The sequence below is a fragment of the Canis lupus genome, chromosome 1 (assembly GCF_003254725.2).
Source record: "Canis lupus dingo isolate Sandy chromosome 1, ASM325472v2, whole genome shotgun sequence".
Lineage (NCBI taxonomy): Eukaryota > Metazoa > Chordata > Mammalia > Carnivora > Canidae > Canis > Canis lupus.
In genome coordinates this window covers 119595761-119611676 of record NC_064243.1, presented here as the reverse complement: position 1 = coordinate 119611676, position 15916 = coordinate 119595761, and the positions used below count along the sequence as shown (strand labels likewise).

The 15916-nt window shown below is 36.8% G+C and overlaps 1 protein-coding gene across 9 annotated transcripts in view; it reads left to right on the top strand.

The window, feature by feature from the left end:
• DPY19L3 (dpy-19 like C-mannosyltransferase 3) overlaps nucleotides 1-15916 on the top strand; it is a 69658-nt gene that overhangs the window by 36007 nt on the left and 17735 nt on the right. For all 9 annotated transcript variants that reach the window (XM_025425253.3, XM_025425250.3, XM_035712160.2 and 6 more), the window contains 7 exons: nucleotides 6302-6433; nucleotides 7831-7932; nucleotides 9885-9958; nucleotides 10131-10289; nucleotides 13377-13499; nucleotides 13884-13995; nucleotides 14798-14854. In XM_025425253.3, the coding sequence (XP_025281038.1) occupies nucleotides 6302-6433; nucleotides 7831-7932; nucleotides 9885-9958; nucleotides 10131-10289; nucleotides 13377-13499; nucleotides 13884-13995; nucleotides 14798-14854 (759 nt within the window). The remainder of the gene's footprint in view (nucleotides 1-6301; nucleotides 6434-7830; nucleotides 7933-9884; nucleotides 9959-10130; nucleotides 10290-13376; nucleotides 13500-13883; nucleotides 13996-14797; nucleotides 14855-15916) is intronic.

The window sequence follows — 15916 nt, the reverse complement described above, 5'->3', positions numbered from 1 at the left end:
TGTGGGGCTCTAACAAAAACTCTAATGTTCTTATAATCAGAATCCCCAAAGGAGAAAGAGAACATGAGGCTGAAAAAAAATATTTTAAAAAGTACTTTTTGAAAGAATGAAACTTTCCCAGATTTTGCAAAGGATAGAAACTTGGAGAATTGCGAAGTGAGCTGATGTCAAACATCAGGTCTACTGCTGATAATCTAGAACTTTCTAATATACAGTACTGCTCAATTTTACATTGTCTGCTCACCAACAATGTTCTTATGAACCTAGGCTATCATTACATTTATAAAACTGTGCAATCTTGTTGCAACGTAAACTGTTCCTTTTTCTAGAATTATGCCTATTTGATATAAAAAAAGAACTGGCAGCACCACAAAACACCATAACTCAAAAAAGGCAGGCAAAATATTTATTTTCTTAAATGTATTCATGAGTGATTTGTTATCCTTAAAGAAGTCCTACAAATCAATAAAAATATTTATACCCCAATAGGAAATGGAGCAAAAAATACCAATATTTCCTAGAAGGAAAGGCATCAAGAAGAATAAAATACTTAGGCATAAATTGAACAAAAGAAGTGCTTACGCTTATGCTCCGGAAAGTGTAAAACATTGAGAATTTTAAAGACCTATATAAATTGGAAAGATACCCCATGTTCATGGATTGGAACACTCACTGTTGTTAAGATGGCAGTACTTCCTAGATTGTTGTACAGACTCAACTTGATTCTTCTCAGAATCTCAGGTTAATTTTTTGCAGAAATTGACAAGCTGATCTTAAAATTCATGTGGAAACTCAGGGGACTCAGAATAGCTGGAACAATCATGAAAAAGAGGAATAAAGTTGGAAGACTCACACTTTCCAATTTCAGAACTTACTTTGAAGCTATAGTAATCAACACAGTGTGATCCTAGTAGAAGGATGGACATCAATCATTGGAATGAAATTGAGAGACCAGAAATAAATCTTCACCAGAAATAAACAGTCAATTTGATTTTCAACAAGAGTGCCAAGATAATTATGGAGAAAGAAGAATCTTTTCAACAAATGGTGCTGGGATAACTAGATATCTACATGCGGAAGAATGAAGTTGGACTCCTCTCTCTCACCATACACAATAATTAACTCAAAATAGATCATAGGCCTGGTTGTAAGAGCTAAAACTTTATATAAAACATTTATTTTTTTTAACTATAAAACATTTAGAAGACAGAAATAATTTTTCCTGACCTCGGAGCAAGCCAAGCCTTTTTATTAGGATCCAGCATCAAAAGGACAAGTGACTAAAGATAAAATAGATGAATTGGACTTCATCAAAATTGAAAACTTTTGTGCTTCAAAATATACCATTAAAATGAAAAGACAACTCACAAAATGGGAGAGGATATTTGCAAATCCTGTATCTGATAAGGCACTTCCAGAATATATAAAGAACTCTTTCAACAATAAAATATGGGCAAAAGATTGGATAGGCATATCTCCAGAGAAGATATGTAAATGTCCAACAAGCACATGAAAAGATGCTCAGCCTCATTACTCATTAGGGAAACACAAATCAAAACCAAAGTAAGATACCATTTCCCCCCTACTCAGATGGCTAAAATCTAAAAACAACAACAACGACGACAGATGATAACAAATGTTGGCAAGGTTGTGAAGATGTTGGAACTCTCATACATTGCTGGCGGGATTACAGAATGGTGCAGCCATTTTGGAAAACAATTTAGCATCTCCTCACGTGTTAGACATAGAGTTACCATGTGATCCAGCAATTCTGCTGCCACGTACATACCCATGAGAAATGGAAACACATCCACTTAAAAATTTGTACATGGATGTTTATAGAAGCATGACTGTAATGGCCAGAAAGTGGAACCCACCCAAATGCCCAACACTTGATAAATGGGGAAGCAAAATGTGGTACAATGAAATATCGTTCAATAGCAAAAAAGAATGAAGTAGTGATACATGCTACTGCATGATGAATGAACCTTGAAAACATAGTGCTAAGAAGCCTGGCACAGAAAAAACAAATATTGTGGGGTTCTATTTATATGAAATGTCTAGAATATGCGAATCCTTAGAGGCAGAAAGTAGGTAAGTGTTGGCCAGGAATGAGGGGAAGAGAGTAAGGAGGGAGGACTATGGAATTTGGTGGTGGGGGGTGGGGTGTTGGGGAGACGACGAGGATCTCTTAAAATTAGATTCTGGTCATATTTGCACCACTCTATTAATACTAAAAGTCATGAATTGTACACTTTAAATAGGTGAATTTTGTGGTATATGAATTATATCAATAAAGTTATTAAAAAGGAAAAGCTATTTCTTCACTAACCAGTAATTACACTTTTAGGAATCTCTCCTAAGGAAATACATTCATTCATTCACTCATTCATTCCTTATGTATTGAGCCACACTGATCTAGTGGGTGTTGTTTTAGGCACTAAGTATACAACAGTGAGCAAGTTAAGTAGCTACAGAAGTCACACCCCCCACCTTATCCACGGTTTCATATGTGCAGTCAGCCACGGTGAGAAGCAGATAATCCACCTTCTGATAAATGGCCAGTAGTAGCCTAATGCTGTGTCACCACACCTGCATCACTCACTTCCCTTCATCTTATCACCTAGATATCTTACCACGTAACCTCACAAGAAGAGGGAGTACAGCATAAGTAGAGATTTTGAGAGAGACAACATTCACATAAATTTTGTACCATATTTGGTTATGATTGTTCTCTTTTATTATTGATTATTGTTGTTAATCTCTTAACTGTGCCGAATAAGTTGAGCTTTATCACAGGTATGTACGTACAGGGGAAAACGTACTATGTATAGGATTCAGTACCGTCCATGATATCAGGCATCCCCTGGGGGTCTTGGAACATATCCATGGCAGATAAGGGTGGATGAGTGTAATCAGATACTATGATCTGAGGATTTGTTTTTTAAGGGATGTTCATAACATTAATTTAGACAGTAATAAAAAGCTGGAAACAAATGGTCCACTGGCAGACAAATTATGGCATATGGTAGAATGTTATGTAGCCATTTAAAATTAAGTTTTCACAGAATAGTCATTGATGTGAGAAAAGGATACAATATAATGTGAAATAAGTAAAATGCTACATGAAATATCATACACCACTCTGAAATCAATATTATTTCTGTAGGTAATGGTGTTGGATTTCGATTTTAGAGCCCACCTTTCTATCCATTATTGTTTCTTTCTTATGTTTCCCTAGATCTTCTAAATCTCTAACAATAAAATATTGTGTCTTTATAATCTTAACATCCGAGTTTCTGTTAACACCAAGCAAAAGCACTGAACCATTGCAGACTGTGCCCTTAGATGCTTGATAATAGGTTTGTTTCCTTCGAGGTTAAGAAAACAAAACTATGAGGGAGATCTAATTTGCTGCTAAATAAAAGCAGAATTTTTCATATTCCAGTAAAATATGGAGTTGTCCAATTTCAGAGAGGAAAGAAAGTATCAATTCTTGGGGCACCTGGGTGGCTCAGTCCGTTAAGCGTCCAACCCTTGATTTTGGCTCAGGTCATGACTTCAGGGTCCTGGGATCAAGCCCTGCCTCGAGCTCCATGCTCACCGGGGAGTCTGCTTAAAGATTCTCTCTCCCCCTCTGCCCTTCCCCTCACTCACATGCTCTCACGTGCATTCTCTGTCAAGTAAATAACTAAATCTTTTTTGTGAAAGTGTCAGCTCTTTATTAGGGGCTGTCACTTTTTTTGTGTGGCATGTGTTCTGTGTACACATTGGTTGAGTTTTGCTTCTTTTTTAAAAAATTTAAATTCACTTAATTAACATATATTGTATTATTTTCAGAGGTGAAGTTCAGTGATTCTTGTCTTATATAATACTCAGTGCTCCTTTCATTACTCAGTTACCCCATCCCTCCCTTCCCCTCCCCTCCCCTCCAGCAACCCTTAGTTTGTTTCCTATAATTAAGAGTCTCTTACGGTTTGTCTCCCTCTCTGATTTTTTCTTGTTTTATTTTTTTCCTCCCTTCCCCTGTGATCCTGTTTTGTTTCTTAAATTCCTTATATCAGTGAGATCATATGATAATTATCTTTCTCTGATTGACTTATTTCACTTAGCATAATACTCTTTAGTTCCATCCACGTCTTTGCAAATGGCAAGATTTCATTTTTTTTGATGGCTGAGTAGTAGTCCATTGTGTATATTTATACCACATCTTTACTTATTCATCTGTTGAAGGACATCTGGGCTCTTTCCATAGTTTGGCCATTGTGGACATTGCTGCCATAACCGTTAGGGTGCAGGTGCCCCTTCAGATCACTACATTTATATCTTTGGGTAAATATCTAGTAGTGCAATTGCTGGATAGCAGGGTAGTGCTATTCTTAACTCTTTTGAGGAATCTCCATACTGTTTTCCAGAGTAGTTGCACCAGCTTACATTCCCACCAGCAGTGTAAGAGGGCCACCCTTTCTCTGCATCTCACCAACATCTGTTGTTTCCTGACTTGTGAATTTTCACCATTCTGAATGAGGTGATAGCTCATTGTGGTTTTGATGTGTGTTTCCCTGATGCCAAGTGATGTTGAGCATTTTTTCATGTGTCTGTTGGCCATTTGTATATCTTCTTTGGAGAAATGTCTGTTCTTCTACCCGTTTCTTGACTGGATTATTTCTTCTTTGGGTGTTGTGATAAGTTCTTTATAGATATTGGATACTAGCCCTTTATCTGATATGCCATTTGCAAATATCTTCTCCTATTCTGTAGGTTGTCTTTTGGTTTTGTTGACTGTTTGCTTTGCTGTGCAAAAGCTTTTTATTTTGATGAAGTTCCAATAGTTCATTTTTGCTTTTGTTTCCCTTGCCTTCATAGATGTATCTAGCAAGAAGTTGCTGCAGCCAACATCAAAGAGGCTTCTGGCTGTGTTCTCTAGGATTTTGATGGATTTTTGTCTCACATTTTAGTCTTTCATCCATTTTAAGTTTATTTTTGTGTATGGTGTAAGAAAGGAGTCCAGTTTCATTCTTCTGCATGTTGCTATCCATTGTCCACCACTTGTTGAAGAGACTTTTTTTCCATTGGATGTTCTTTCCTGCCTTGTTGAAGATTAGTTGACCATAGAGTTGAGGGTCCATTTCTGAGTTCTCTATTCTGTTCCATTCATCTTTGGCTGTTTTTGTGCCAGTACCATGCTGTCTTGGTGATTATAGCTTTACAGAAGAGCTGAAGTCTGGAATTGTGATGCCTCCAGCTGTGGTTTTCTTTTTCAACATTCCTTTGGCTATTTAGGGTCTTTTCTGGTTCCATACAAATTTTAGGAGCTTTGCTTCTCTCTGTATCAGCCTGTCAACAGTTCTACACCAAGAGCAGTCTTTAGTGAGTGCTCATTATGTGCTAGGCATTTTAAAACATTACCACATCTGGTCCTTTTTTTTTTTTTTTTTTTTTTTTTAATTTATGATAGGCACACAGTGAGAGAGAGAGAGGCAGAGACACAGGCAGAGGGAGAAGCAGGCTCCATGCACCGGGAGCCCGACGTGGGATTCGATCCCGGGTCTCCAGGATCGCGCCCTAGACCGAAGGCAGGCGCCAAACCGCTGCGCCACCCAGGGATCCCCCACATCTGGTCCTTATGCCAGGCCCTTATGGCAGCTCCAAAGAAGGTGTAGTCATCCCTCTCTTACAGATGAACGTGTTCTAGCACATGAAGGACCCACAGCTGGTTTATGTCAGAGTCAGCACTCTAGCACAGGTGCCGTTCACATCAGGGCTTGTGTTCTTGACTGCTGCTCTTTGCCACCTGCTCTAGATCCATGAGGTGGAAAGTCAAAGGCCTTGCTCTGGGAGGAGTTGTCAGTCTAATGGAATTAAGCACACACAGAAAATAAAGCAGTATTTGGCACAGTCCTGAAATATTGGAAAAATCAGAAATAACAAAATATGAGAAAAAATACCGTACACAGTAACTGTAAAAGAATTCAGAAGAAAATTGAATGCTACAGACTCCTTTGCCCATTTCCAGAATATATTTATGCCATTGTTTGTTGCTTCTTATACCTCATATTATCTGTTTGTTTCCTCCATAATTAAAGTTACAAAGTTTAAAGTGCTGTGTAATTAAAAGAAAATAAACAGTATGTAAATGATTTAGTTTTGGGGATTTTTTTTTTACTGACTTATGTGAAGCTAGGTGTGTTTCCTGCTTTATTTGTAATTTGAAATGTATCCAGCTAGTGGCCAAAACATATCAGCATGTGGTAGTCTCTTAGTAAAATCCATTTCACCATCTAATCTTTGCTTGTTGCAGGCAACCTGGCTGTATGGCATCCAAATGACAGGTTTGCTCCTGGTCTGCATTCTTCAGTTTTTTAATTCTATGATTCTTGGATCATTGCTTATCAGTTTTAATCTTTCAGTATTAATTGCAAGAAAACTTCAGGTAGGACTTTTTTTTGGTCCTTAAAGCAAACTTTTTTTTTTAATTGTGTGGTTGGTTGGGCCTTATTTTTATACAGCGCAGAAAGGAAGATTTATGACCAAATTCCTACTAAAAAGCACTGAGGACATTATTTAGGTGTTATGTGGGTCGTTTGTTTGTTTGTTTGTTTTTTACATGCATGGTCTAGCATTTCTGTTTTCAAGCTTTCTGATGGGCCATCCCTTTGTTTTGACATCTTTTCTTAGAGATTTAGGAATCTCAGTTCAGGGATTAACCAAAAAAGCTTATTTGAATGCCATCGATATAAAGGTAAAAGAGCAAAAATCTTTAACCTTTGCGTGTGAATCCAAGAGTAAAAAGAACCCATTGCTTGGGGAAATATGTTCATCACAGTGTCCTTCAAGTTGGTGGACACCTTATTACTGATATCACAGCACTGAGCACTGCTCTTTACCCCATCGTTCCATACCATGGTCATTTTTAAGTGACTTAAAATTAACTCTGAGAATTTTGAGAATCCAAATACATACATTTAGAAATAAGGGGACACTTCATAGAGTGTCACATTTGAAAACATTGAAAACATTTGAAAACATTGACCCGATCTTTTGGCTTTATTAAATAATTCAAATTTCTTAAAGTTACATGAGATTTAATTAAGAGTCCATTGTTTTTCTTCATATAATGTCACAGAGCCTGTTTTCTTTCTCATAAGCATATGAGAAACATTTCTCATAAACACTTTTATATCAAGAAGCTGTTTTACTTTCTGCTTTGGGAAGAATAAATCCTTTTTCTTTGGAGGGAGGCTGTCATGGACAAGCTGTCACAAAGATTTTTAAAAACAGGCTTTAGTTGATTATCTAAAACAGTAGTTCTCATTCATCCTTCTAACTTTAATTATAAATAAAAATCATGCATATTTAACTCCTTAGATGATATTTGATAATCTGTAAAGTTATCTAAGGGTTATGAGAAAACTATTATGTATCAAAGAGCACAATTTACCTTCTTTAATACTGACAGCTCTTTTATTTAATTGGGTTATGGCTATGTCTGTGCTATTTGAATTACTGGATCAATGATCACAAGATTTGTTCAGTCCGTGTATCCTGAGTACCTTCTGGCAGACGCCATGCTCTGGTTGCAAAGGTCTTTTAAAAAAAGGAAGACTAGGACAGTTCTCTGGTCTTATGAAGCATATTAAGGAATTCATTTACTATTATATTAGAAATTTACAAATACTAAGACATTGTAACCTCATAGAAATTAAGTTATATTTTCCACATATTTTCTCTGTATGTTGCATGATCTGATATTTTAAATCCTTAAGTAATCTCATTTTAAGTGCTTATAAAATAATCTAAGAATTAAAACTCAACTGTTTTAATTTCTAGAAAAATCTGAAGACTGGAAGCTTCCTTAATAGGCTTGGGAAACTATTGTTACATTTATTTGCAGTTTTGTGTTTGACACTTTTTCTCAACAGCATTATTAAGGTAAGTTAATAAAACAACCCTTAATTTACATTACTACAGAGTGACCAGTTTTACTTGTAACAAGCTCTGCTTTAACTTTGTCTCAATAACAGTTTTCTTGATTTTAATCATGGATTTCTGTTCACTCTTTTTTAAAGGATTTTTACCCATTTATTTGAGAGAGAGAGCATGAGCGGGGTGGGGGTTGGAGCAGAGGGAGAGGGAGAAGCAGACTACCTGCTGAGTATAGAGCCTGACATAGGGCTCAATCCCATGACCGTGAGATCATGACCTGAGCTAAAGGCAGATGCTTAACTGACTGAGCCACCCAGGCGCCCCTGTTCACTCTTTAATATGTTCTAACTTGAACTCACTTTGTGAGTTATTAAACTTTTTAAAAGCTCAACTTTAAAAGCATTAAACAAGTGTTTCTCTAAATTTAAAAATTCTGCTTTTTAGAGAGCATTTTCTTGCACTCTGGTACAAAAAAAAATGACTCTTTTGTTATTGGGTTAAGGTAAATAACGTGGCAGGGCATCTGGCTGGCTCAGTTGGTGGAGCATGCGACTTTTGGTCTCAGTATGGCCCTTTGGAGCTTCATGTTGGACGTGGAGATTACTTATTAAAAAAAAGAGAGATAATAAACTGATTTTACTGTCAGAACCACAGTGATTTATTAAGATGATTTTGCCCCTTCTAGAAGGCTGGTTTCAGAACAGGAGACATCTGCATGTACAAGACAGACTCCTTCTCTTCCATAAGAGAATGGCAGTCCCTCTTCCTGTCTGTTGACTATCAAAGGCTCTCACTCATCCAGCCACATTAAACACTACCACTCCGGGTCCTTGCCACTATGTTCTTAAGCCCCATACAGTTCAGTACTTATCAAAAGCTTATTTGAGCTGAGCGATCAGCATTTCTGAAGGATTGGCTGAAAGATATGCAGTTCATCCATTCCCCCGCTCTAGATATTCAGTGATCTGTGCCTGGATTAAGCCAGTAGAGAGCTGCCTGCCTGGACCATTGATTCTTGACTTCCCAAAGAATAACATCTATTGAATTGTACTTGATGTCTTGCCAACTACATACAATGAGAGGAATTTAAAAAAAAAACCTTCTCTGAGACTCCTGCTGTTTTTACTGTACCCATGGGGAAAATTTCTCTTGAGTCTCAGTTCTAGGAGGGCTAGCATCTCTTTTGAACAACTGGTTTGTTTTAATCTTAGAACTTATGCTTTTATCTCTGTCTGCATTTACTAGTTGAATGTTTTAAGCCCAAATTTGTGGATCATCTCTAGTGAATGTATTTTATGTACTAACCTTACTTCCGGGTTCATCTTCTTTTCTTTTCTATCTTCATTTTCCTTCTGACAGGATTTCTTCACCCATTTATGTTATATGGATTTTTATAAGCTATATATTAAAAATAAAATTATATGAATTAAAATTACAATCACTAATGATAGGCACTGGCATTTGTCAGTTCACCCTGAGGGCCACCATGGGGCCTTTAGTTGTCTTTGTGTGGATAAATCTTCTGTCAGTCGTGCCTGCAGACAGAAACCCCAAAGCCAGACAGGCCCTGTGGGCTCTGTATCTGTTTGAGGTTTCAGATCATCATATTATTGGTTTTCTGATCAAAAAATTTGTACTCTACTGGGGTTCAGCTCTCTCCCTCTCTCTGAGACCAAAGAAGCTCACCTTTTATCTATTTTACATGTTAAGTTCAACATGTAAGATATTTTAAAAAATGATTCTGCTTAAAAAAAAGAAAAAAGGAACGGAGAGAGCTTGAAAGTCCCTGTGTTAGAATTCCTCAGTTCTAACAACTATTGAGAATATTTGCTGATTTCATAAACATATGCACACAGTTCAGTGAAACTAGACACTAAATACATGTATTCAATGGGAAATTATCAGGAAACCATGCATAAGGCACTAATAACAATTTTCATTTTCTTCCTCCCTGATAGAAAATTCTTAATCTGAAGTCAGACGAACACATATTTAAATTTCTGAAGGCAAAATTTGGGTTTGGAGCAACAAGGTATGACCGAATTTAAAATTTGCTTTTTTATATTAATTCTACAGGGACTTTAAAACTTAAGTTGTCATTATGCCTTCAACTATTAATTCCAAGCTGATTTTGAGGGAAAATTTGTGGTGTACTTGTCTTGTACTGAATTTAATACTTGGCTTTGTTTTCATTTGTTCCCTAGAGATTTTGATGCAAATCTGTATCTGTGTGAAGAAGCATTTGGCCTCTTACCTTTTAATACATTCGGAAGGCTTTCAGATACTCTCCTTTTTTATGCTTACATATTTGTTCTATGCATCACAGTGATAGCAGCCTTAGCGGTTGCCTTCCATAACCTCAGGTACGGCATGTTCCAGAAACCTATCCCATGCTTAATGAACTTGGTCTGTGTTGCAGAAAAACTACAAGGTTGAAATTCAAAATATCACACACAAATAGGGTAGTATTGTCCAGCTCAAGGGAGGGGATTGTAATCAGATTAGAGTGGACTACACACTCAGTAATTAAGGATCGACCAGCTAAGGGACAGCAGACAGCAGGCAATGCAGTAAAAACAGGTCTGGGAACTCTGTCCTCTTCGAGCCAGTTCCGCCTTATGCTTATTATGGAATGAGGATACTCAGAGGACTTCCTCTATGGGGTTTTGTGAGAAACACGAAAGTTCAAACAATAGTACTTAGAATGGTACCTCACTTCTAGAATATTTTGTAGATTTTAGTTGTCATTAACTGGTATTATTACTGACTCATAGTCTCCATTTTGTTCTCAGTATTAGTTTCCCATTCTTTTTCTCCTTTTCATCTAGCTGCCTTTTTTTATTGCTCGTGAAATATTGAGAGTTAACTATTGTTTGTTTTGTTGTGTCTCGTTAAGGGGCTTATAAAGTTGGAGTGGACCATAACTATTAGCATGCACCAAAGTCTTCAGTAATAATTGACTATGTCTAAAAAACCTCACATGTCTACTAATCTGCTAAAAGAAAGAGCACAGGAGTATAAAGACTTTTTTTAAAGCTTGTAGAATACCTACCTACAAAGCCGATGGAGGTTTCTGCATTTACTATCCATGTTAAATTGAAAGAAAATTAAGTGTAAGAAATTGAAGCTACTGTCATTTGTGAAAACTTAATGAAGCTCAGAAGGAAGCCCTTTTCTCTGTAGTTATCTTGCCAATTAAGGTGCTGGTGAGCTGTGATTCGCAGCCACCAGAGAGCTGTGCTGGGAAAGGGCATTAAAATGAGTCCAGATCAGTTGAGATGTTTTATGATTATTAAGAGTGAAGCCACATTGAACCATGAAAATATTTCATTGACTATAAACTATTTTAGTATCTTTCAGAAGTGTTCTTAGCCCGATATCTAGCCCAAGATAAAATTTAGCCCTGTGAAAATAGATGGAAATTATTCTAGACAGTGTAATTTAATATTATTCCAGACACGCCAAGTGTCGACAGGACTCTAGACTGCATGCAAAGCAGGAAGTTCAGTTGGCCTGCAGTATTTTGTGAAAATGTCTGCCATGCTCAATGTGAATCTATGAGCTGTCTCTGCAAGCTGACTTGGTGTATGATTGTAGGTAAAGATTTTAGGGATCCCTGGGTGGCGCAGTGGTTTAGCGCCTGCCTTTGGCCTGGGGCGCGATCCTGGAGACCCAGGATCGAATCCCACGTCAGGCTCCCGGTGCATGGAGCCTGCTTCTCCCTCTGCCTGTGTCTCTGCCTCTCTCTCTCTCTCTCTCTCTCTCTCTCTCTCTGTGACTAAATAATAAATAAATAAAAATTAAAAAAAAAAAATTTTAGAGCATCCTCATCTACCAGGTAGGGGTATTGGAACCTTATTAGAAGAAAAGCATTACATTAATTAAAGTAATTTAAGATTTATAGTATCTTATTTTTAATTAGCTTTTAAATAATTTGAAGGATATTTTATCAGTGCCAAGTACTTGAAGTATTTCTATCATTTTAGTACTAGGAAGGATGATACTATTATGTTTATGCAACACATCTGCATTAGTGTGAAGAATAGGATTGCAAGGGGATTAACTCATGGGCTTTGTATTTATGGGATTAATCAGAGCTTTCCAGCTTGGTCGGGGAGATGGGGAGAGGTGTTGCGAAATTCTCTTAGGTATCAAGGGAAGATGAGAACATATGTTCTCTTTGTCTAGAGCAATCTTTTAGTAGCAGCATAGAAGCCAGAGTTTGGGTTGTAATATATAACATCTAAGTAAAGATTATTACCAGTGGTGAAAATTACCCTAGAATATCAGTTTAATTTTCATGTGAATCTAGGGTGATGAAAGAATTTCTAGGAAAGAAGAGTTCTCTAGTTACATGGAACCATCATACATATTCCAAGTCTATGGGATTTTATGAAGGGTAAGTGAGGCCTCTGTAAAAGGTATTGTTTTTATCTTAAATTGATAGCCCTTCTTGCTCTCTCCTCACTCCCTTGACAACAAATGGTACAACATCCAAACCCACTTGCCCATTTTAGCATCTCTAAAGTTCAGACAACCAGATAGGACAGTATGCACTTCCCCAGTGTGATGCAATTTAGAGTACAGCATATCCCCCATACAGTGTTCTTGCCAGAATAAATGAACTTGACTCTAATAATTAACCTCTAGATCTAATTACAAGTTTATAAGGAGCATGGGAATAGAGAAATGTATTAAACACCGCCACAGGGAGACAATCAGCCAAATCCAGAAGGTGGGAGTAGTTAAAGGACAAATGATATGTTTCCTTCAGCCAGTAAACGGCCTCCAAGTGGAGGATACTTTTATTGATTGAAAATAATTTAAAGAGATGTTGATGTAATGCAGTGTGAAAGCTGTGGGTCCTAATTCAAAGAAACCCTGGAAAAAAAAAAAACAATGGCAACGGAAAATGGAGCAAGAATTGGGTGTTAAGTGATAAGGAATTGTTTATTTTATGGGTCTACTTTTAATATAGCCACGTTTGATTTAAAACATCATGTTAGACATCTTTAATGAGGTATTGTTTGGTTAAAATGTGATCATTTGTTCATAAAGGAAGTGAATTCCACATTTATGGATTCATTTTTATTTTTTTCTTATTTGTAAAAACTTGTAAAATGCTAGTAACTCATGAAGTATCTTTAAAGATACCTTGCAGTTTAAGTGATTCCAAAAGAATTTTTTCTATTTTCCTGTAACTTAAAGGGTTGAACATTCTAAATTTTTACTTAAAATGAAATTGGTTGAAGTTTAGTTATTAATGCATTAAGTTATAACAGTTTTATCCTCACGAATTCAGAATTGAGTGATGCTGATTCATTTTATCTTAGAGCAATAACACATTTCTAAATCACGAAGGCGTAAGTTTCTGTTATCTCTAAAAAAGATTTAACTAACTTGAAGTTATGTATCCAGCTCTAATTTTGTATGTGTGCTATTTTATTCAGTGACTCCAAAAGCCAGCAATCCACGGGTCAGACGGGAAAGTGCACGATCATCCTGAAACCAGAAACTGCCTACAACCTAATACATACCATTCTGTTTGGATTCCTGGCATTGAGTACAATGAGGTATTTTGCTTTATCTGTTTGCTTAAGTCTTTTATTCGACCACCCTTTCTTTATCTGACATATTTTTGCAATGTGGTTTGGAAACTAACACTCTTCTTCATTGATAATTATGCTTCCCATAAAAATGTCCTTATTTAGCATCTTCTCCAGTACAAAATATTATTAATAACCAGTTTTTTCCCCCTAATTACCAACATTCCTCTCTTTTTACTTATATGATTTTCTCGAAAGGCAATAATATTCATAACTAACCCTTTGGCAGATGGTTCCTGCACAGCTTTAGTCAGATTTTCCTATCACAGACGGTACAGCTGTGTCGCATGTCACACTGCAGTCTGTCCGCAGCTGGCACTTGTCGAACTTCGCCTGTCTCTGTTCTTACAGAATGAAGTACCTCTGGACGTCGCACATGTGTGTCTTCGCGTCGTTTGGTTTATGCAGCCCTGAAATATGGGAATTACTTCTGAAGTCAATCCATCTTTATAAACCAAAGAGGGTCAGTGCTGTCCCTTTGCCATTTCACTTTTATTGCTAAGAGTTTTAGGATTTCTTTCATACCAATTCTTGTTGTTTTCAGTAGTTGCCTGATGAAACAGAAACTAAAGTTTGAAGCTGAAAATAGATAACGGACACATTATGATTTTTTTTTTTTTTTTTAATTTTGAACAGTGATCGTGAGCAGGGGAAGGGGGAGGTGCAGAGGGAGAGGGAGAGAGAGAAACTCCAACAGGCTCCATGGCCAGCAACAGAGCTAGAGGTGGGGCTCGGTCTCAGAACCCTGAATCATGACCTGAACCAAAATCAAGTGCCCTGACACATGATTTTATAAGGAGTTATTTTTAAAATAATTTTACTATTAATTTTATTTCTAAATCCTTTATTTTTAACCAGACCATAAGTTAGATATGCTCATTATACTGAATTTAGAAATACTGTAAAGCACACCAGGAAAAATTAAAAATCACCAATAACCCCACAGTTATCCAGACTTATCACTATTATAAGTTATACCTAGAACAAATATTAATAAGTGCATGGTTATGATTAATAGGCTGTAAATGCAGTTTTGAGTTGTTCTCCCGTGTAATTTCACAAGGTGGCAACATGATAGAAGCTGTGAGTATCTCATGAGTGATTGGGACCCAACCCTTACATTGACTTAGATGGTGGGCAAGTTGGAGAATTGGGCTCTATTAAAGTACATTTCTGTTGTTTTAAAAAGAAAAAAGTCATATGTTTACAAAGCAACACTGTAAGGCAATAATACCTGTGATCTAAATAATGTCTTTCTTATATAGATATGTATAATGCGATATTCAGTACCGATATTAATACTGCTGTATCTGTGCTATAAGGTAAGACTGATTTTCCTCATTCTTGCCATCATTAATTTAGCAGAATAATTGCTTTGATTCATTGTATTCTGTGTGTTATTGGCAAATAGAATGGTTTGCTGAGGTCACAGACATCTCCTTCGCTTCTCATGAAGGCATTTGGCACTGACAGGAAAACAATCTGTTTCCCAAATAGAATTTAACAAGTAAAAACATTATAGCAAAAAGAACCAGTTTAATTTTTCTAATTAATTTTGGTTTTGACTTAACTATTCAGCTAATGCAAATTTTGAAAATAAAGGTATTTTCTGACCTATATTGAAATGAATAAAGCAAAAAAATAATTTACCCCCGTTACCTGTTTTATAGAGTAAGAGATACCGAAATGCATCTTACTTTAACCTGCATGTTTTATTAGATGCTTACGATCATCTTTGTAAGAGCCTGGGCGTATGTAAATATGTACAGTCCCAGATTAGCCTCTTAGCCTTCCTTGTTAGCTGTCCTTCAGTTTCAATAGGAAATTGTGAAATTCTTCATATTCTCAGTTGACTGCTTTCTGAAATAGCTTTAACTGTGTGCTTCAGTTCTGAGAATCTTCTGTAAGAGACAGGGAGTCGCCAGTCAGGCTGACTGTTTGGTGACCCTTTTGTCATGTCTTTGAGATTTAGAGGCTCGAATCTGTACCTGGGCAGGGAGCCCAGACTTTGCTATACAACTGAGCTTTCACCCTCTCTTTTTAAAGAATCTGACATATTTTTCTAAGTTTAGGGTTTTCTTACTTTCATACTCTACTGTGTCCAGCCCCTCATTTGGGCGGAGGCTACAAGGAGGAGGGGGTCCCCCATAGAGAGGCCCAGCTAGAGCAGTGCTCAGCTTCTGGTTTTATTTGCTTAGCCCTTCACGTAAGATTTTATCTGAAGCCAAGGTTTTAGGCTAAAAGTCATGTTTGGTAATATGGGATGATTCTATTGTAAATATTTCCAAAAAGTATGATTTATCATGTTCCTATTTATCAAAACATTTACTGTTGCAGGTAGAGCACTGTGCCTACTCAGATACTAGAAAACATAGAAACAGGTT